General features: G+C 54.2%; 1 protein-coding gene across 1 annotated transcript; it reads right to left on the reverse strand.

Moving 5' to 3' along the window:
• Positions 1 to 302: 302 nt before the first annotated feature.
• TRPV6 (transient receptor potential cation channel subfamily V member 6) lies at positions 303 to 16,534 on the reverse strand. The gene is made up of 15 exons (XM_068972520.1): positions 16,407 to 16,534; positions 7,391 to 7,488; positions 7,106 to 7,228; positions 6,153 to 6,290; positions 5,790 to 5,888; positions 5,454 to 5,629; positions 4,816 to 4,962; positions 4,504 to 4,716; positions 4,098 to 4,184; positions 3,923 to 3,999; positions 3,521 to 3,686; positions 2,930 to 2,996; positions 2,328 to 2,596; positions 904 to 1,010; positions 303 to 602 (listed from the first exon to the last, which is right to left on the reverse strand). The coding sequence occupies exons 1-15, from the start codon at positions 16,532 to 16,534 to the stop codon at positions 332 to 334; spliced, it is 2,166 nt and encodes a 721-aa protein (XP_068828621.1). The 3' UTR covers positions 303 to 331.
• Between the last annotated feature and the right edge of the window lie 6,435 nt (positions 16,535 to 22,969).

Genomic DNA, 22,969 nt, shown 5'->3' on the forward strand with positions numbered 1-22,969 from the left:
CACACCCCACCCCTTCCCAGCAGTACCCATCTGCTCGGTACACCTCCCAAACCTCCGCGGCTGTCTGCAGCTGTGACCCTGGATGGGGGCTGGTGCCCAAGGTGGCACCCCAACCTTTTGTAAAGTGCTTTGCTCAGATAGGGCGGTAAGGCCAGGGTGGGTGAAGCTGGGTCCCTACTCATGCTGGGTCCCTGTGCTTCAGGTGAGGTGTGAGCCTGCTCCTCGGTTTCCCTGTATTCTGTTCTACGCCCGCCCCCCCCCCCCGCCCCGCCCCTGACCTGGCAGGTGAGAGATCTGGACTTTGGTGGGAGGCAGGAGGCGGGAGGAGAGCTCAGATCTGGTACTCCCAGCCCTCCTCGTCCTCCAGAGCCTTGTTGACCACCCCCCTCAGCTCTCTCTTCAGGGTCCCTTGCCGCAGCCTCTCCCAGTTGATGCTGCTGCAGGAGGTACTTCGAGACACTGAGGGGGTAGGAAGCGACAGGCGGGCGCCGAAGGGGCTGCCCAGCCACAGTCTTTCCCTGTTGCCCTCCGAGCCTGGGTGGCAGAAGGCCTGGGCGTAGCGCCGGACACGCTGCTGGTTGATGTCCTGTTTCTCTTCCACCCTGTTGGGAGAGGGGGAGTACAGAGGAGGTGATGGAATGGCTGACCTTGGACCAGCCCTCGTCTCTGGGCCTCGTCCAGCCCCGCTGCCGGTGGCCTCTCTCCTTGTCTGCAGCCTGAGTGGGCACAGGGGATGCCAGGCTTTGGGAAGCAACACAGAGCCGGGTCCAGGGACAACGTGGATGCTTTCAGGGCCGCTCTCCGCCCCCGGAGCCTGGCAATTTCCCTTCCTCCAGTAAGACTGGAAGCCCAGGGAGCGCACAGGCCTATACAACAAGCGTGCCAGCTCATGCTGTCACTCACCGCAGGAACCAGCGGTCCCCCAGCCCGAACTTGCGCCCGCAGATCCCCGAGCGAGGCCACAGGCAACGCGGCAGCTTCTTCTCCAGCATCACAGTGGTGGCTACAACCTGTGGGAGGGCGGGGGTGGGGCAGAAGAGGATGAAACCAGAGATGGAGTGCAGACCACTGGAAGAGTGGAGAGGACTCCGGGCAGAGGGACCACAGTGTAGCAACAGCTGGGAAACTCATGGTTTCCCAGAGGGGACCATACCCCTGAGCAGAGGTTAGTGGAGTTAGCTTCGTCACCCCTGTTCTGCAGGAGAGAGTGATGGGTCTTGAGCCCCAGGATGCTTCACCCAATGACCTGGCATCCAGACCAGGCCAGTCCAGCAGGAGGTGGGGAGACCTCGCTCTAAGGATCAGGAAGGTGGGCAGAGCAAAGAGCAAGGGTCCTTGGGGCTATGGAATATTTTGACCCTACAGGTATAAAGGCTACTTAGAAAAACATCCTGTGGAGAAATTTCCTACCAATACATTTACATTGAAAAAATATTTTCACGAGCAAACCCTATGTTGCCAGCTTAGGGTTTTTGTTTTTTTTTTTTAATTCTACTTTCTACACAACACAGTTAAATGCCATCTAGTTGGAGGATTTCCCATTTACGTTGCTGAACTTATTTCTGTTGCGATAAATTCTTTTGTAAGTACATTTTTAAATGATGATTTGATCCAGTTAATGCGTGCTTTTGACCCCATCACAATTATCTGACTGAAGATAGTTTCTGTGACTATAGGGAGTTTGTGTGGCGTTATTTTTAACACGTCCAGTTTTTCTGGGTCGAATTTTGAAGACTTAAATATTGCCCCAAAGTTGATTCTTCAGTTTTTATTCAGTAACAAAATTTCGTGAATGCAGTTGTAGCTACTGTGCTTGTGTGCTAAGTCGGTTCAGTTGTGTCCTCCTGTTTGCAACCGCATGGACTGTATAGCCCTTCAGGCTCATCTGTCCATGGGATTCTCCAGGCAAGAATACTGGAGTGGGTTGCATTCCCTCCTCCAGGGGATCTTCCTGACCCAGAAACCCAACCCGCATTTCTTTAAGTATCCTGCGTTGGCAGTCATGTTCTTTACCACTTGCACTGGGAAGCCCACTGTCGCTACTCCTGAGGTTCATTTCTTACTGATGATTCTAGAAAAGACAGATTTGACTTTTTTTGAGAAAACAGGAATTCTTTTCAGCTGTTCCAGGATTGCTTGATTGTATTGCTGATCCAGTTCCGTACACTTTGTGTCAATTGTGCCTGTGCAATAACCCTCCAGATACACTGGGGGTGCCGGGGAGTGGGGGGCGGTGGGAGGTGAAATATCCTGCTTCTGAGTTTGGCCTGGCCCTTGTCAGGAAGAGAATGACTTGCACTAACCCTCCCGGCCACGAGGGGGCTCACCTGCGCCCTCCAGAGCTCATCCCGCTCGTGGGCTACGCGCCAGTGAGTGTCTCCCATCATAGCGATGAGGAGGTTGAGCATGAGCAATGCAGCGATGATGGCGAAGGCAGCGTAGGTGATGCTGTACATGAAGGGCAGATCCACGTCGTAGTTGGCGGGGCCGTCGATGATGGTGAGGAACAGTTCAAAGGTGCTGAATAGCGCCATGGGGTAATTGAAGAAGTGGCCCAGCTCGTTGGGGTCCTCTGTCTGGAAGATGATAAAGAAGGCTGCTCTCACCCAAGGGGGTGAGAGTTCCATGCGATTAAACTGTAGCCCGGTCTGTGCTGCCCACTTCAGTCCTGTTGCTTCCTCTCCAGTGTCACCATCCCAGCCCTCCATCACTCTGTCCTGTGGGTTCTTATGTTCCCCTATTTTCCATATGATTCACCCTCCTGATCCCAAGAGCCAGCTCTCCCCCTTAACACATCCCATCCTCAGACACTGTGGCCTCCTCCTGCCCCTGCCTTCCCTCCTGCCCGCCTCTCCCCACAGGTTTATCTAGAGGCATCCTGTGCTTTCTGATTTCCTCCAGCCCAGGGCCCCTATCTCAGATGATTTACCTGAGGCAAAGCCCAGGATGACCACAGCCATCAGCCAGCAGAATCTCATCAGATCGCCAAAAATCATCTAGCAGGAAGGAAGAGAAGGGAGACCAGCTCCACACCAGTCTTTTGAGCAACTGCCCCTTATAGCCTCTAAGAGGTCTAACCCTGAGAAGTCCCACAGCTCTGCCGTCTAGCATAGGGTAGAGGCTGGCCAACCATGGCCTGCCGGCCAAATCTCCTGGATCAATTTTGGTATGGCCCTTGAGTGAGAATTTTACATTTTTTTAAATGATTGAAAAAAAAATTTTAAAGGGGGAAGGGAAGAAGAAAATCAAAGAGATTATATACATGTTGGCCTTGCAAGCCTGGTAGGGAAGATTCCCTGGAGAAGGAAATGGCAACCCACTCCAGTGTTCTTGCCTGGGAAATCCCATGGTCAGAGGAGCCTGGCAGGCTATAGTCCATGGGGTCACAAAGAGTCAGACATGACTTATAGACTAAACCACCACTGCAAGCCTGAGGTCTCTCTGATCTGATGCTTTTCAGAAATGTTCGCAGCCCCTGCTCTGGGACCTTTCTATAGAAAGTTTGGGAGGAGGCACCGACCTTCTGGATCATGATGGTGAAGGGGCCCAGCATCTGGAATCCTCGCGCAAAGTACATGACGCTGCACCAGCCCAGCACCAGGGCGAAGGACATGGGTACCACCTCCCCATTGGTGTTGGTGAGCCGCATCACCATAGTCACCAGCACCATGCAGGAATAGGTGATGCTGGAGGGAGAGTGGGGAGGGGGCCATGAGAGGGAGACTGGGGTGATCCTGAGGATCCAAGAGGGAGGGGGTGATGGAAGTGCTACCTATACACTCAGCTTCAAGCTCCGTACACAGTCACACACACATCACAGCGAGGCCTCTGGAGCTGGGGTTCTCCAGAGGCCAGGGATCCAGGGAGTTAAACTGGAGCCTTAGTGAGAAAGGTGTAGGGGGTGAGAGGGAAAGAGACTCACAGGAGGATGTGGAATGGTCCTCCCAGGATGGTCTGTCCAAAGGAGCGACTGACCCCCACTCGGAAGATGTCTGTAATCTGGGGAGAGGCCAGGAAGACACGAGGCGCTGTAGACTGAAGCTCTGACTGGATCCCTGGGGCACACAGCCTCACCCCTGGATCCCCACTGCACCCACCTCTATGAACAGGATGATGATGGCTCCGCAGATGCTCACCAGCTCCCCCACCAGTCGGAGGTGGTCCTGGCGGGTCACATAGGCCTCCTGAAAGGAGAGGCGTGGTCAGAGGACTCAGGGCTTCCCTCCATCTGCCCTGCCCACCCTTGGGTGCAAGTCCGCATCCTTGTCTAGGGACACCAGTCGCTCAGATTCTTTTCAACCCGTGAGGTTTGGCTCTCTCAAACTCTGCTCTCAGAGCATCGGTATCTTTCTGTGTGCATGTCTTTGAGTTTGTGCCTATGTAGTTGAGATCTGGGCAAGGAGAGAAACGTGGGCGGTGAGCTAGGAACGTGACACACATCTGAAAGATGGCAGAGGGCTGGATACCCGCCACCCCAAAGCTCTGCTAGTCCTTGGGAGTCACCTGAAGTGGCTTCTGCTGGTAGAGGGTGCTGTCCCGGGGGTCAGTTTCATTGTCTGTCCTGGGCTTGAGGGGGCGGTACACACAGCACACGGTGAAGCAGACGATGTACAGCAGGTACGTGGCTGCCAGCACACAGAAGTACGGCCGCCCGTATCTCTTCCACTTGAGGGTCACCAGCTCCTTCACTGGCGTCTGGTCTAGGATCTGGCGAGCCTGCAGCAGAAAGAGAAGGCAGCAAGCAGCTCAGAGCCCCTGACTCCCCTCCCTGGTAGCTCCCTAGCCTGGGGACCAGCCCCCCACCACCCACCATACCTCCCTCTTCTTGGAGGTGACGATAAGTTCCAGTAGGGATAGCTCCTCCCCCGAGGAGTCGATTTCTGTGAGGTCGTAGAGAGTGGAGGTCAGCGGTCCACACGTCCACTGGATGTACTTCTGCTTCTGCACCAGGTTCTGGAACATCTAAAGTTGGGGATGCGGGGACAAGCGAGTGAGGAGGAGCAAGCCAAGGGGACTGTCGGGGTGCGGATGGGACGCTTGCCCAGTAGGACCGCTGCACCCCTGAAAGGGGGCTCGCTCTTCACTCAAAGACTGCAGCCTTGTGGACAAAAGAACCCTTCTCCCCGTCAGCCTCCTAGTTCATCCTCTTCCCCTGTGACTCCCTCTCGAGTTTGGAAAGAGGAGATGCAAGGAGGCAGGGCAGGGGAACATGGGCATTACAGACCACCCCGGGGACGGGATCTAGACCCTTGCAGCCCCTAACGACTCAGGGCAGAGAAAGTGGGAGAGAAAGAAGATGCGAGACAGGGGCAGAGAAGGAAATTCCAATCGAAGCTGAAAATAGGGCCTCGGCATCGGGGAGGACCAATCACATCTACTTCCTCAAAGGGCCAGAAGTGTAAGATGAAGGGTCAGGAGAAGGACCCCCGTGGGGTTGAGGACGGGTCCCTCACCACAGTGTTGCCCTCCACTCCGGCCAGCTTGAAGGGGGTGAGGCCCTGGTGATTGAGCATGAGGTCCAGGGACTGCAGGTGGTCCCCTCGCCTGTCGTAGGACAGCAGCAGGTTGTACATCTGGCAGGCAAAGGTTTTGTTGGGCTGGAGGACGAGGATGTGCAACACTGTGTTTCCTGGGAGAGGACACGGGGTGTCACATGACCCCTGGGACCAGAGTCCCTGCTGTTCCCCAGGACCACCCCCCACCCCGAGGGGGCCTGAGGGCGGTCCCAGCCCCTCCCCTCTCCCCTGCCACCCCCAGCCTGCCAGCGCCCCCTCCAGCCCAGCTCTTACCCAGGGAGTCCTGGGCCCGGATGTCAGCGCCGTGCTCAATGAGCAGCCTCACAATCTCCTCGCTGCCCATGCAGGCGGCAAAGGACAGAGGGTGCTCCCCTGGGGAGGCAGAGGCCCAGGCGGGTGGGCGTGAGATGCAGGCAGGGAGGGGCAGTGTCTCCAAGCAACCGCCTCTCCTTCCCCCATCTCTGCTCTGGGCCTGGGGACCCTTGTCAGCAGGACCAGAGGCAGGGATGCTGGAGGGGGCCCTGGGGTGGGGCTGGAGGCTTGGCTCTGGCTGCCCCAGGCACGGGGCCTCCTCAGCCCACCCTGCCTTGACTGGTGCCCCCCTCCTCATCCTCCCAGCCCCGGGCCTGCTCTCACCAAAGTAGATGAGGTTGTGAGGAGAGAGGCGGAAGGCGGAGCCTGTGGCCCTCGCAGAGACGCTGGCCCCGTGGGCGAGCAGGGCTTTCACCAGGTTCACGTTCTGGTTCATGACCGCTATGTGCAGGGCCGTCTGACCTGGACAAGAGAGCTCTTGGCTTGTGCTCTGTCCCCAGGATCCAGCTAGGGGTCCCTCCTATCTTCACAGAATCCTGCAGGGGGACCCTCCTGTCTCCACCAGGTCAGCCTTTCTCGGGGAGGATGAGACAGGGGTAGGGGCCTGGTGGGGCTCCCAGGGGCCCCCTGTGCTGCCTGCCTCTTCCTGCTCTAGTGGTTTAGCCGCCAAGTCATGTCCGACTCTTGCCACCCCATGGACTGTAGCGTGCCAGGCTCCTCTGTCCGTGGGATTCTCCAGGCAAGAACACTGGAGTGGGTTGCCGTTTCCTTCTCCAGTGGAGCTTCCCGATCCAAGAATCAAACATGGGTCTCCTGCATTGCAGGCAGATTCTTTACCTACAGAACGACAAGGGAAGCCTTCCTACCCTAGGTCTCTCCATTTCAGAGGTTAGCACTCCAACGAAGGGCACTAAGAATGCCAAGGAAAAAGGGACAGAAGAGGGAGGTGAAGAGAAGGGGGCCCAGATTCCCTCTTGGCTTCCTCAGACTGCTGCTGCTGCTAAGTCGCTTCAGTTGTGTCCGACTCTGTGCGACCCCATAGATGGCATCCCACCAGGTTCCCCAGTCCCTGGGATTCTCCAGGCAAGAACACTGGAGTGGGTTGCCATTTCCTTCTCCAGTGCATGAAAGTGAAAAGTGAAAGTGAAGTCGCTCAGTCGTGTCCGACTCTTAGTGACCCCATGGACTGCAGCCTACCAGGCTCCTCAATACATGGGATTTTCCAGGTCCACCACCAAGGTCACACTTCCCTCCATCCCAGACCCTTGGCCCCTCACCTTCATACAGCTCAGATGTCATGGGCTCCTTGACCAGCTCTGGGGCGGCCTCCATCAGCACCATGGCGGCCTCCAGGTTGTCATAGAGGGCGGCCACATGCAGTGCTGTCTCCCCCACAGCTCCTGGTATTGACAGAAAGCAGAGTCTTGTGGCCTCTCTGGAGCAGGGAGGGGGGCCCCTTTGAGAACTGGGGGCCCACAGCAGAAGGCCCTGGGCTATACCAGCAGGAGGAGGGGGAAGAGGGCCGTGGGCACAGGGCCGACCCAGCTGGAAACGCTCCTTACCTTTCTGGTGGACATCACAGGCCTCATACTTGAGCAGCTTGCTCAGAGCCTGGATGTTGTTCTCTTTGGCAGCTAGCAAGAGCGGAGACTCCCAGATCCTATAAGGGAGGGGAGTGGGCTGGTTGGGAAGAAAGGTGGACGGCTTTGCTCCGTCCCACACCTCGGTGAAAATGAACTCCGAACCTGGAGGTCCCTCATCCAGAGAGGTGGGGCTGCTATCAGGGGAGGGGCTGCCTGAGCGCTCAGCTCTGACCCATTGGTTAATCCAAGCCAACTTTTTCATAGTGTGTGTGAGTTAAATCCAAGGCAACTTTTTCATAGTGTGTGTGAGTTAAATCCAAGGCAACTTTTTCATAGTGTGTGTGTTAAATCCAAGGCAACTTTTTCATAGTGTGTGTGAGTTAAATCCAAGGCAACTTTTTCATAGTGTGCGTGAGTTAAATCCAAGGCAACTTTTTCTTAGCTTGCGTGAGTTAAATCCAAGCCAACTTTCCCATAGTTTGCGTGAGTTAAATCCGAGGCAACTTTTTCATAATTTGTGTGAGCTAAATCCAAGACAACTTTTCCATAGTTTCCATGAGCTAAATGCAAGACAACTTTCCGTAGTTTGTGTGTGGGTAAGTGTCAGGACAGCTTTCCTTTCCTGTGTGTGTGTGTGTGTGTGTGTGATCTGTGCGCATCAGGTGGAGAGGAAGGAGTTTCAGCTAAATGCTTGTTTACTTTCTGACCCCTTTGGCCTCTGGAGCAACCCCTTTGCAGTGTCCCTTGAAGTCCTGAGGTTACCCTCCAAGATAAGCCTTATTTTCATGGACTGAGGGTATGAGGAAATGCCTCCCTTATCTTTACGGAGGTGGCTGACACGCAGAGGCCGGCGGGTACTTCTGTTGTGCGATGCTCCCCTTCCTCAGGAAAGCCCCTGGCACTTTCTTCCCTACGACGGCATCTTTGGGGCTCAGTCCAAAAGCAGCCTTGGGTCCTTTCTTTCTTCTGGCCCTGTGTCGAGTTATAGTCTCTCCCTGCTTCCTGTCTGTGTCTCACTTGTTTTAGGCAAATCATCTCTGACTTTCCAGCTTTATGCCTACAATGAACTGCACACTTTTTGTAAGATTAAAACTGACTCCAACTGAGACACATGGGGTCCCTTTGTTTATTTTTCCCTGCTGGCCCAGAGCTGCTTGGTCCTTCTACAGGAGTGAATGCAATAACACTATTTATCCACAGAGGGTCAGTTATGTGAACAGGAGCTCACACACCGAAAAGGCCATAGTAGCAGGAAACTGACTCCAAGAACTGGGGGTGGAGGGGTGATTGGGAGAGGAGGAGAGAGCGTGGCTTGTCCGTCTCCCCGAATGCTGGCCCCAGGCCCCTGCATCAGCCGCAGGGGCAGCCACCTGTCAGTTCAGCGGCTCTCCCCCCTCAGTCCCTGCCTCCCCATTCCCACTGATCCCTGTTAATCCATGTCCTCATTCTCTGGGCCAGGATTAGCAAAATCTTCTTTTGACTAGTTCCCCTATACCCTATTTACCCCCAAACCATCCTTCTGGATGCTCCCAAGACATTCTCTCTAAACAGCAAATGCAAGCATAGTTTACAACAATCTCGTGGGTCCTTAAACGCCCAAGGAGAAGAAACTCAGAAGTCCTCTCCAGACTTTGTGCAACTATTTTCCCGTGGTTTCTTCCCCCTGCTGGCCCCTGACACCCAGCAGTTCGGCCTCAGCACCCCAGGGCACACCATTCCCCGCGTGGCTGTGCTGTCTCTCTCCTTTCACCTGGAATCCAGCCCCCACCCCACCCTAGTTACTCTCTATACTGCGCTCCCAGCGCCTGGGAATATGCCCAGCGTGATGGCAGGTGCTCATTACCACTCTCTGTAGAAGGAATGAACTGTAGCAATGCCAGAAGGTGGCTTGGCTTTACTGCCCCCCCCACTCTTATTAGCTCCATCAGCCACCCCCTAAGCCAACCTTAGGCAAACATATAATCTAAGTACAAAATAGTGTGCTTGGTGTGCTCACACAGCTGCGAAGCAAGTTTGCAGCGCCTCCCGCTTCCTCCTCATCACCCCATCACCCCAGCCATCACCCCCACACCCTCCACCCTCACCCCATCACCCCGACCACAACCGTGACTGCCGCCACCACCGTGATCCCCACCACCATCACCACCCCCCCACCACTAGCCCATGACCCCCCCACCACCATGACCCCCACCCCCATCACCAGCTGCACCACCATCACCACCCCACCACCACCCCATGACCCCCACCCCCATCACCAGCTGCACCACCATCACCACCCCACCCCCACCCCATGACCCCCCCACCACCATGACCCCCACCCCCATCACCAGCTGCACCACCATCACCACCCCACCACCACCATCAGCCCATGACCCCAACCCCCACCATCACCCCCACCACCACCATCACCCCCACCCCCATCACCAGCTGCACCACCATCACCACCCCACCACCACCCCATGACCCCCACCCCCACCATCACCCCCACCCCCACCATCACCCCCACCCCCACCATCACCCCCACCCCCACCATCACCCCCACCCCCATCACCAGCTGCACCACCATCACCACCCCACCACCACCCCATGACCCCCACCCCCACCATCACCCCCACCCCCACCCCCCTCCCACCACCATTACCTTTCCCAACAATCTGCGCAAATCCCTCTTTTATAGATATTCGAGAGTAAGCACTATTCCCCAACACACACACACACACACACACACACACACACACACACACACACATGGCAGGAAGTTTTCCGCCCTCTCCTCTGGCCTTACTTTTACCTCGGGGGCTGTGATTAGTATCTGTCTCTTTCTCTTCTAAGGGCACTTGGAGATCAGAGGTCAGCCACTGTCTCAGATTGTATCCTTTCTCTGCCCTCCTCCAGGTAGCGTCTAGTTGCTGTTGTTGCTTTGTCTTGCTACTAGTTCTGTGCCCTGTTTGGCCAAGGGTTAACGGCGAAGCTAGAAATGTGTCCAAAGGGGCTTCTAACCCAAGTGCAGAGTCCACTCCCTGCTTCCTAGGACATAAGTGGGGAGGCTAGTCAGTGGCAGCCCCAGAGACACCACTGTTGGTTCTCTGACATATCTCTGATGACCGTGAATGTCCCCCTCAAACCTCCAGTCCCCACACGTTCTGTCTCTGGCCTGCACTGCCGGCCCTAGTGGCCTGGTGAGGGCAGGAAGCTACCATTTGAACTGGGATGGCTAGATTTACAAAATAAAAACATGGGGATGCTCAGAGTTGAATTTTAGATACACAACAAATAAGTTCTTGTTTTTTTCTTGGCTGTGCCATGTGGCTGATTGTATCTTATTTCCCCAACCAGGGATCAAACCTGGGCCCTCGGCAATGAAAGCACAGAGGCCTAATCCCTGGACTGCCAGGGAATTCCCCCCAAATAAGTTTTTAATATAAGTATGTCCGTGCAATATTTTAGGGCAAACTGACAATCCATTCATTCTTTATCTGAAATTCACATTTAACTCTGTCTTGATGCTGGGAGGGATTGGGGACAGGAGGAGAAGGGGACGACAGAGGATGAGATGGCTGGATGGCATCACTGACTCGATGGACGTGAGTCTGAGTGAACTCTGGGTGTTGGTGGTGGACTGGGAGGCCTGGCGTGCTGCGATTCATGGGGTCTCAAAGAGTCAGACACGACTGAGCGACTGAACTGAACTGTATTTTATTTGGGAACCTCAATCATATCACACTCTGGGTGAAGAAAAGGCTAATGACCCACACCAGCGAGGTTTGTAGAGACCTGGTCTCCTCTCGGTGGCAAACTCTAAGATCCAGCAAAAATGGATGGCAGAATCTGCATGGTTCCCAGGGAGTCAGGCAGAGGTATGACTTGCAACAGCATCACATGGCCACAAGGGGGAAGCCAAGAAAGCCCTTGCTAATATCCTGGGCAGTAAGGCAGAAAAGACAGCGTGAAGTCGTGTCTGACGCTTGCGATCCCACAGACTGGAGCCCGCCAGGCTCCTCTGTCCATGGGGTTCTCCAGGCAAGAACACTGGAGTGGGTTGCCACTTCCTTCTCCAGTGCATGAAAGTGAAAAGAGCAGACCCATCCAAAGATTCTTGTGCCTGGTAAATAAAGAGTTTGTTCCAAAGAAACCCAACACAGAAGTTTAGATCTGGAGTAAAATCTACACATCACCAGACATCTCCCTAGGGCAGGAAGAAGAGGTGATACTGCCAAAATGTCTTCTGATTTTAATGGTTAAATTATACTCACTCTGTTCCAGGGGACAGTTTCATTTTATTTAGAAGCATACGTAACTTTACTACCAAAATCTCTTATTTACAAACAGTGATTTAGAGCAGTGGTCTTTCCCAGGTGGCTCTGTGGTAAAGAATCCTCCTGCCAGTGCGGAAGATGCAAAAGATGTGGGTTAGGTCCTTGGGTGGAGAAGATCTCCTGGAGGAAGGAACGGCAACCCACTCCAGTATTCTCGCCTGGAGAATCCCATGGGCAGAGGAGCCTGGCGGGCTACAGTGCATGGGGTCGCAAAGAGTTAGACATAACTCCCTGCCTCCTTCCAAGGGATTTGGCAGAGTCTGGAGACATTTTTGGTTGTCATGACTGGGAGAGGGGATGAAACTGGCATCTAGTTGGCAGAGGGCAGGGGTGCTGCTAAGCTTCTTAAACAAGGCAGCCTCTTGTAACAGAGAAGTATCTGCCCAACATGTCAAAAGGGTCAGGTAGAGAAGTTCTGACCTCAATGTATAAGTATTCCTTATCTATTTTTTAAGAAGGGATTTTTCACATTAAATAGGATGAGAAATTCCCTCCATGTTTTTTTTTTCCCTTACAAATCATTAAATGGTCAACTAAGAAACAAAAAATGAAGTCTTTTAAGCACCTGCAGATTAATTAATAAAAGACAGTGAAAGAAATGAGAAGATCCGAAATGATAAAAATATGAAAGTTGTTTCCAGAATTTAGAATGTCTTATTTTGCTTGACTATTTTAAAATTGAACAGTCTGGCTCAATACTGGACTAGTAGAAACACTGCTATAGGATTTCTGGCATAAACCTAGCACACTTTTTTACAGAGCAAACAAGTCATTGATCACCTTGAGGTTCCCTCCGGCCCCAAGGAGCTGCCACTTGTCTTCTCTCCCTGTTTCCTCCACCCTATCCTCTCTGCTTCACGTTCTTATGGATGTGTATACGTCTATGCGTGTACACTCACGTGTGTGGACCTGTATGTGTGAAGTTTTGCATTTGGCTGCTGGGAAATGAGCAGGATCAAGTGTGTCTAGGAAAGAATTCTAGAAAGCCCTGGAAACCCAGTCTAATCTGTCCATATGGAGAAAGAGGCCTGGAGCCCTGGGGTGGTCTGTTCAAACAAGTCGGAGGCAGCGCTGGGACCCCTCTGGTCATTTCCCTGTTCCTATTCTCCGTGTTCATCAGGATCGGAAGCGGGGTCAGAGGAGGCACGGGAGGTGGATCCCTCTGGTTTCTCCACCAACCCCTCTCAGAGAAGCATGTCACACACACCTCTTGGGGCTCAGAGTCTGGTTCTTGGATGGTTCCAGCTCTAATGGGAGGGAGCTCACAGTCCCTCTAACTCCTGCTGTCAGTGGAAGCTGCCTTTTGACTGTTGTTGTGTTCTTTTTAATCACAGTGGTCCCAGGTGTTAAATGTGCTTTTCAGCTTCCAAAGCAGCCTCTCGCACACGATCACGTTTGCTCTCTACAATCCTGTGACGCGGGATGAATAATTCTCTTATTTTTCTGCAAAGGAAGCCAAGCTAGATCCAGAAGACCAGACAGAGTTCAAGATGGAATGCTTGGCCAAGAACCTGGCCCCAAGGCTCTCACCGCTCAGTTATGTGGTTCTTCTAGTTCTCTGGCTCTTCCCAATTTTTCTTGTGTTGGGGTGAGGTTGGGGGGAGCAGCTGGAGCGGTGACCAGGGAGGGGAGAAGGTGTGCACTGGCCACCTGGGGCAACCTCCTTCCAGCTCAGGTTCTGGGTGATGGGAGGAAGAAGCCAAAGCTCAGGAGAGTGGCTAATTCCAGACCTAGCCGCCCTTCTAAGTGCCCGAACTGCATCTTTCAAGTCCAAGATGCCTGCACCTGCACATGCGTTTACTGAAGCAAGTTCCAGGGCGATCCAAGGTCCCAGCCCTCACTCTGACAGGTAGGCCATGCCAGCCCCCAGATACTAATACAGGGGTCTATCGAAACAGAAAAGAGTCCCTGGTACGCACTGCCTCGTGCCAGCTACTGGGAGGATGGCTGCACCAGCGAGGGGCTCAGGGTGAGGATCATGTTAGGCAGACCTCGGAAGCTGCCCAGCACAGTCCACACCAATCAGAATCGGGGCCTGCACTGTCCTCCTCAAGGCTCCCACACTACTTGTTCACAGCCTTCTTAGGACAGTCGCCAAGCTCACTTTTAACCCAAGTCGGTGTCGACCGGTGGGTTTGGCCCCTAAGAACGTGTGCTTCTGGAGAGCAGGGAATGCGTCACATTCATTTTCGCAAACCTAGCTGAGCGTTTTATAGTCAACACCTAGTACATTGCATCTCAGGAATTAAGACCCGTCAGGAGGAGCCCCTGGAGGAGGGCATGGCAACCGACTCTGGTATTCTTGCCTAGAGAATCCCATGGGCAGAGGAGCCTGATGGACTACAGCAAAGAGTCAGACACGGCTGAGCGGCTTAGCACGCACACATATACACAAAGCCCCGAGATGATGCAGAGGAAATGAGAGAAAGATGATGGTTCAACTTGGATCCCACGGACACGGATTTAAGCCGAGGCAAAGGTAACGAAGACCCAAGAAAAGTCAACCAGAGAGAGAAGAATGCTGGGTTCCCCCATGTTCCTGGAGAGACCTGAGCGCCTCCCTTCTCCTGGAGTCCCCTCCACCCCACCCGGAGCCCCCACTCTGGGTCTGCCTCATTCCCAGGGGTGGGGGGTGGTAACAGCCCTGCTCACCTGGCCATGTTGTCCTCACTCACACTGTCAGCGCATGTACGTTAGGCAGACCGCGGAAGCTGCCCAGCGCAGTCCACACCAATCAGAATCGGGGCCTGCACCGTCCTCCTGAGATCTCCCACAGATCTCCCCTTAAAGCTGAGTGATGACACTGCCTTGGACAATCCCCTCCCAACACTTTCAGGTCCTTCCGGGGAGTAGCCACCCAGTAGGGGAATCAAGTTTCCAGGGCCCTGGTGTCCCAGAAAAAGAGGATCCAGAAAACTGTGAAATCTGACAGGGGACGTGAGGAAGAGGGGAGAGTAGCTCTCTGAGTGGTGAATCAGGCTTTCCTAGCCCAAGGCTGTGAGAGAAGGCCCATCAGATGTCGCTAAGACACAGGGACAGAGAAGATACCGGGGGGCAGCCCCAGCTCCAGCCCAGGTCCTCCCCTCTGCCTCTGCCACCACTTCCAAGCCCCAGGGGCCTCTCTGTGCTCCTGCCCAGCTCCCCCAGCTCCAGGGTCCCGAGACTGCACTGGGATGAGTGGAACCACTGATGGTCCCAGTCTCCAACAACAATAATGTTCTGTTGCCTCAAGATGTCATCAGCCAAACATGTGCTCAGCCCCCACTCTCCCAGGCCCGGGGGGAGAGAGGTGGGTGGCAGCTGTGAGAGCCAGGGAGCCAGACCTCAAAAAAAAAAAAAAAAGAAAAAGAAAAGAAAAGAAAGAAAAAAAGGAGCACACCCCCCAGCCCTGAATCCTTGAGCAAGAGGAAGGAAAACAACAGGAACTCCAGCTAACCCCCAGCCTCCCGGTCAGGCTCAGGCAGGGCCCCCCCACCCCACTTTGAGATGGAGAGAGACCCTCAGACACACACGCTTTGGACTTTCCCCTGTGAATAGACGTATTATCTGCCTCTTAGGGACCCAGGAAAGTCCCAGGAGGAGGACTTCCTGCTAGCCTGCTGGCCCCTGGGTGGGAAGACCCACGGAGGTTCTGGAGGAGAAATCACACACAGGGATGGCCTCAAGCTTCCTGCTACCTCCTCCCAACTCCCAGCTCTGAGCACCAATGGAGGTCGGGGGGACCATCGCATGAGTCTAGGGCAGTTTTCAGGAGCTGGGAGCCTTAAGTGAGATGTTCTTCGGGCTCAAACTCTAGAGCCTCTCAAATTCCTCAGCCTGCCTTCCGCAGTGAATTCTAAGCACCTGGTATTTTGGCCCATTGCCCATGGCCCTCTCCTGCAATGGAGTGTAATAAATTCCAGGGCTGGGTCCCAGCTTTGTTGTCTTCACAAACAGCACCCCTCTCCAACTCCCCCACGCCAAGACTCAGACTCCGTCAATGGCTGATGCGATAAACGCACAAGAATGATTGTCACATTTTGGTTACCACATTTGGTGGTGACTGACGTCTGCAGTTCCCTCCCTGCCCCACTCATTGATTCATTCCCACACGTGCACATATACGTGCTGTGTGTTTCTGCCCAAGAGACCTCTGGGCCTCCTCGGTGGCTCAGCTGTAAACAACCCACCTGCAACGCAGGAGGCACGGGAGACTTGGGTTCTATTTCCAGGGTCGGGAAGATCCCCTAGAGGAGGGCATGGCAACCCACTCTAGTATTCTTGCTGGGAGAATCCCGTGGACAGAGGAGCCTGGCGCGCTACAGTCCAGGGGGTCCCAAAGAGTCAGACATCACTGAACAACTGAATACACACACGCACACACAGCAGTACCTCCGGGGTGCAAGTCTGTGATGCCCTAATCCTTCCACAGCCTGACAAGTTGTCTGGGCTCCAGGAAAGTACTTACGAGAAAGGCTGCCTAATTGATGGGCTCTTAAACATAGGGAGCACCTGTGTTACCCATGCCAGCCCCTCCTCCCCTTCCACCTGGCACTAACCCCACAGGCCCAGACTCTTGAGACAAAGTGCTCCAGAGAGGCCAGGCCTGGAAGAAAGGTCTTCCCAGCAGAGGTGCCCTCAAGGGGAGGGGGATGCCCAGGGGGAAGGGAGAGGTGAGGGGCAGCAGCTCTGAGGCTTACCTCTTCTGCTGCAGCAGGTTCTGCTCATCCCGCCTCTGGGCCCATGGCTCCTGCCTCTGGAACCATCTGCAGAGCTTCCTCCACAGGCAGAGAATGTGCCCCTTCTCCTTGGGCAGTGGCAACCCCATGGAGCAGGGGGCCAGCTCCCTGGGGGGTTGGGGCCGAGGCCAGACCCCACCTGGACTCAGCCTGGGGGCCACATGGGCAGCCCCGAGGGCCGGCCCGCCCTCTTCCCGGAGAGGTGCCGTCTCAGGGCCTTCCAGGCCCCTTGGAGTCTCCCCAAGGTGTAAGCAGCCAGACACAAGAGGCCTCCCTCGGAGGAGTTCGTTACACTTGGCAGAGCTGGGACTCCGCCACTAAGCTCCCTGGGCAGGAGCTCTCATCCTGGGAGACGCAGAAGCCCTGAAGACACTCCCTTACTCCTCCCAAATTACCTGCGATTTAAAGAGACAGGCCAGCAGCTGTGGGAGCCTGGGAAAGCTCCCTCTCTCAGCTCCCCCACAGCCAGTCCAGGGAGGGGAGGCCTTCTGAGAGAAGGACAGGACTCCCTGGACATTGGGACACCTGGCAACCTTTTATAGAAAGGCCTGGACGGGTCAGTTGAGTCTCAGATACTCCAGTCAGTGTGGGAGAAGGGGGCGGAGCTGGGCAGGGCGCTGGGTCTGAAGGGCCAGGATGCCCACCTTCCCCACAGGGTATCTCTGAACCTCTCTGTCCCACAGGCGTGATTTTGCTTCGTCTCTCCCCTGGCCCATGACAGGTGCATAAATACTGAAAACTCAGCCCCCTCAGCAGCTGTGGGTCAGCAACTTCTCCTATAAAAGGCCAGATAGTAAATGCAAATATTCTGGCCTTAAGCTGCACACAGGCATACAGCGTCTGATACACATTCTTCTTTTCTTGCTTTTATAGCCCTTAAGAGGTGAAAAATCCATTCTGAACACACAAACTAGAGCATAAAGTGGCACCCCTGGACCGTGTGTGGCCCCTCTGAACACAGTTCTCAGACCCCTACTCCAGAATTCTAGAGGCTGTCCCCAACCCCACACCGGTGGCTCAGCGGTAAAGAATTTGCCTGCAATGCAGGCAACTCGGGTTTGATCCCTGTGCTGGGAAGATCCCCTGGAGAAGGGAATGGCTACCCACTCCAGTCCTCTTGCCTGGAGAATCCCATGGGCAGAGGAGCCTGGCAGGCTACAGTCCATGGGGTGGCAAAGAGCTGGACACGACTGAAATGACTTAACATAGTCGCAAAGAGTGGGTTGCCAAGTAAAAGACAGGATGCTCGATTCAATTTGAGTTTTGGATAAACAGCAAATATATTTTTAGGGTAATTATGTCGCAAATATTTTCCCTGGCAGCCTCCAGTGGAGACAGCATTTATTTACCCACTACTGCCTGGAGGGGGTCCTTAACCAAGTCTTCTCATGTCACCTCACATCAAACCTGCAAGACAAGCATTAGTATCTGCATTTTACCAATGGAAGGAAAAAAAAAAAAAAAACGAAGCTCATAGTGGTAAGGTAAGTCCCCCAAGGTCATAGAGCCAACTTTATAGCCAAGGCCAGATTCAAGCCCACTCCCCTGATGCCGGAGCCCTCTGTCTTTCCGACCACAGCTGGCAAAGAATGTTCCAGAAGGAAAGGGCCTGCACAGTCGCACTGGAGAGTGCTGACAGGAAGCCCAGCCCCTCTTGGTCCTGCCAGAACTCTGACCAGAGCAAGCTGAGTGCCCTGGGAAGATCCTCTTCCCACAGAAGAGGAACAGAGTACCTGGCCTCAGCCCAGCCCACAGTGAGCCAGGACCCAGTGGCCTGGGGCATGGGCGGCAGGCTCAGAGACGGAGAGGTATGTGTGGATCACTCCCAGGCTTTGGAGTCTTTCCCTGCCTGTCTCTGATTCAGAGAGCTGGAGGGAGCAGCAAAGAGTGTGTGTGTGTGTGTGGTCTGTGCAGTGCGTGTGCACATGCGTGCTATGTGTAGGGGAGAAGGCAAGCTCGGGTGCAGGTCTGGGGTGTCTCCACGGAGAGGAGTGGAGGAGGGCCACGCTCAAATCTCGAGAGAAAGCAGTTGTGCCAGGCGGCGGTGCCTGAGCAAACAGTACAGCTGATTAGTTGAGTTCCCCACCCACCCCGGGGTCAGCAGGTTCTGGCTGGGTGGCGGGGAAAGACGCTGGAACCCAAACCTTGAACCCTGGACCTTTGTGCCCATTAAGCCAGTGTTTGCCTCCCTGCCGACCCACCCACCTTCTCTGTCCCACCAGGCTCCAGGCAGAGACCCTCATTCACGATAAGGCATTGAGGTATTTGTCCCATGGGATGGGGTGGGGGGTGGGGGTGGGGTTGGGGAGCTGCAGGAAGACGTGGCTGCAGTTACCAACTTTCCTTTCCTTTCTCACCTCCCGCCACCCAATGCCAACTCTGTAGGGTCACCAGGGCCAATGGGACTCCAGTACAGACTCCAAACAGGTGTGGAAGGCAGTGGCCCAGCCCTGGCCTGACCTGACGAGGAGCATGGGCAACGTGGGTACGGGGTTCTCTCTTGGGGACGTGGGTCCTCCGACTGGCACGACTTAATCCTTTCGTGTGGGGGCTGTCCCGCCTGTCACAGGGTCCGTGCACGGGCCGACAGCAGAACCCGCTCTGCTGAGCTGTGGCCCTCAAGAGCACCTCTAGGCGTTGCCTGAGGTCCCCCCCCAGCGGGAAGCAAAGTCATTTTCCCTTGAGAACAACTGATTTAGGGCCCCAAAGTGTCTACCTATCATTTTATTTTCTGTGTTTCCGTCTGGTTTTCCCTCTCTTGCTCCTCCTATTCTTTCTACAATTGGGTCTGCTCCCTCCATCTCTGTGCTGGTGAGTGTGGGGTTTGTGTGCTTGTGTGTGTGTGTGGGTTGGGGGTTGTGGTGGATGCTATGGGGTGTGTCTGTGGCTGTGACCCTGAGTGATCTCTCTGTGGGAACCTGGGTTACTTTCTCTTCTTTCTCTCGACCTCTGCCCCTGTGTTTGTTTCCCCTTCCAGCTTACTCGTCAGTGCGTCCTTGCCCCCTGAGTCCTTTCAGGAGGCATCTCCTTAGCTGAGTTGTCAAGTGGGAGGCCAGCAGGGCAGACCAAGAGGCTGCGAGGATGGAGCCGGGCTGGGGCATAGAGATCAAAGCCACCGCTCACTCAGCTTGGAGTTTGATCCAGTCACCGGGTTCGCAAGCCCCCCTGTGTGCCAGCTCATAAAACCGGCAGCAGATGACATGTCAGCAGGTGAACACACACACACACCCACACAAATGTCAGAAACTCCACCCAGGCCAGGATGGCGTTCGGATCTGGTGTCTTAACTGAGAACCAGGTAAGCCGGGCTCTGGTGCTGGATCTCTCTGGCTGCCTGGATGGCAGTTTGTGCTAATAACCCTCCAGGGTCCTTTTCAATTCAAACATCCTGTGATTCTGAAGAGAAGTGAATCAAGCGGGCTTCGGCGTGTACACACGGCCACTTTGGCCTCCACAGGTTAAGGGGTCTGAATTGCAGCAGAGCCCGCGTGCACTTTTCCCCACTTAGTGACCTTAATCCCTGGTGCTCTCTTTTCATTCCAGTTGCTGATTGCAGCTCCATCTCTTTGCCTGTCCTTCTCACAACCCTTCCCTCCTCAGAGCCACCTGTGCGCTCATACCATGGGGTCATCAGGTAGGACCTGCTGACCATCTGCTCTCTTGTAGGGACCTGGGGAAGGACTTGTAGCTGGTCCCACCTTCCTGGATAGGCATGTGCACATTATTTGACACGTTTCTGCAGGACATGTTTTACACTGCGTGCGTGAGTGCATGTGTGTGTACTAAGTCTCTTCAGTCGTGTCTGACTCTTTGCAACCCTATGGACTGTACCCCGCTAGGCTTCTCTCTGTCCGTGGGGATTCTCCAGGCAAGAATACTGGAGCGGGTTGCATGCCCTCTTCCAGGGGATTTTCCCAACCCAGGGATCAAACCCAGGTCTCCTGCACTGGCAGGCGGATTCTTTACCACTAGCACCACCCGGGAAGCCCGTGTTATACATTAACTAAATCAATATGTCATAGCAATGTTTCACAGCAGTCGTTTACGTGTGCACATGTGCATACGCGTCTGATGCTGAAGCTGAAACTCCAGGACTCTGGCCACCTGCTGCGAAGAACTGACTCATTGGAAAAGACCCTGACGCTGGGAAAGATTTAGGGCAGGAAGAGAAGGGGACGACAGAGGGTGAAATGGTTGGATGGCATCACTGACTCAATGGACATGAGTTTGAGCAAGCTCCAGGAGTTGATGATGAACAGGGAGGCCTGGCGTGCTGCAGTCCATGGGGTCACAAAGAGTCGGACGCAACTGAGCGACTGGACTGAACTGAACTGATGTGTCTGTTTCCTGGCTTCCTTGAAATTGTAGATTTAAAAATTCACAGGCATTGATCCTCCTGGACTCTCACCCCTTTGCAGCAGGTGCCCAAAAGGCATAGGTGGTGACATGGACATAAGCCTGTCCTCCTCTCCTTTCTATTTCCCTCCAGCATGGGTCAGTTCTCGCCCTTCCTGCCCACCTCTGCAGGAAAATTGTTCAGCCTTGAAAGTTCTCACCTGATTTGCAACCTCCTCCTGCCCCTCAGTGATTCTGAATGTCTTGTTTCCTAAACCACCCATCCAGGAAGTGGGTGCTAGTCTGGGGAGAAGTAGGTTCTGGCTCTCATGGTTTGTAAGAGGTCTGGAGCTTTAGAGGGAGCCCTGCGGAGCTCTGACCCAAACCCAGCTCTCTCTGGAGGTCTCTGCAGGCTGGAGTCAGGACTTGTAATCCCAGTGTGGCCCCTCTGGAAACTGAGAAGGATACAGAAGGGTGTCCAGAGCCTTCCTGGGGCAATGCCTCTCGTCCTGCTGGCCCAGTTTCCTGAAGCCTTTTTTTCCTCCCTCTCTTCTTATCCGGACCCCAAGGCCTCTCCCCTCCACAGCCAGACCCCTCTGCTCTGTCATCTCCCTCTATCTGTTCTCACCCACCTTACCTGATCAGAGGTACTCTGCCTGCAGACCTGGAAGCCACCCACGAACGAAGCCACTGAAGTATGTGCCACTCGCAAAGGACTTTCCAAATGTGTCCAAGAATGCCTGGCTTCTGGAAGAGAAACTGATGTGTAATCAAAACAGCTGTGCTCCAGCTCCTGTTCGACCAGAAATCACGGTGGGGCCTCGGCCAAGGCACTTAACCTCTTTAGTGTCCTGATCTGCAAAACTAAGCACTTGAGTTTTTAAGATCTCCTGTTTCTTTCAACCCTCTCTGCTGCCCCAGGAAAGCCCTCTCAACTTCCACACACAGAGAGAATAGAAGTCAGAAAGGACCCTTTTTCAGAAAAGGCTCTTGTGTCTCAGGTGAGATCTGACTCTGAACCCCGGGGCCAGATGCTCCACTGAGCAGAGAGCAGAGGGGAGAGGAAGGCAGAACACGGGGACACATGGCTTCTGATCACCCTTAACCTGGTGTGGCAGGATTCTGTGGTCTTGAGCGGGGAGAAGGTGACGCTTTCCCAACCCCAGGACTCCCAGCGCTGTGGACAGCCAGAGGTGGGGCTGGGGGCCAGGTGCGTGGTTCTTCTGACCTCTCTGCTCTGGGCAGAGTCCCAGAGATGCTGGGCTTGGGGTGTATGGGATAAGGAGCCACAAACCCACCAAGTTTCAAGGAAACAGCACTTGTTTGGGGCCCAAGAGATGGTACCTAGCTGATATCTCTGATCAGATCATTGCTATTAAAAACCCAAGCCCGTGAGTGATTGAGATTGACACATACACACTGAGTGAGTGAGTGAGTGACGTTGCTTAGTCGAGCCTGACTCTTTGCCACCGCATGGACTGCAGCCCACCAGGCTCCTCCATCCATGGGATTTTCCAGGCAAGAGTACTGGAGTGGGGTGCCATTTCCTTCTCCAGGAGATCTTCCAGACCCAGGGCTTGAACCCAGGTCTCTGACATTGTAGGCAGATGCTTTACCATCTGAGCCACCAGGGAAGTCACTACTACGTATAAAATAGATAATGAATAAGAACCTACTGTATAGTACAGGGAACTCTACTCAATACTCTGTAATGACCTACACAGGGAAAGAATCTAAAAAACAGTGGATATATGTATATATATGGGCTTCCCAGGTGGTTCAGTGGGTAAAGAATCTGCCTTCAATGCAGGAGCCACAGGAGTCGCAAGTTGGATCCCTGGGTAGGGAAGATCCCCTGGGGGAGGGGATGGCAACACACTCCAGTATTCTCGCTGGGAGAATCCCATGGACAAAGGAGCCTGGGAGGGTACAGTCCACGGGGTCGCCAAGCTATACACGACAAGCGACAGAGCACACACACGTATAACTGATTCACTTTTTTTGAAATGAACACAACACTATAAATCAACTATATTCCAATAAAAATTTTTAAAAAGACAATAAACAAACCCAAGCCTAAAGCAAAACCCTTTCCTTTACCAGAAACAGTAGCCTTTTCCCGCAGTCCTTCAGGGGCACATTTTACTGGCAATCTTCCCCCAACTTGTCCCCACCTGCACTTTTTGGTC

The sequence above is a fragment of the Capricornis sumatraensis genome, chromosome 5 (assembly GCF_032405125.1).
Source record: "Capricornis sumatraensis isolate serow.1 chromosome 5, serow.2, whole genome shotgun sequence".
In the NCBI taxonomy this organism is placed as follows: domain Eukaryota; kingdom Metazoa; phylum Chordata; class Mammalia; order Artiodactyla; family Bovidae; genus Capricornis; species Capricornis sumatraensis.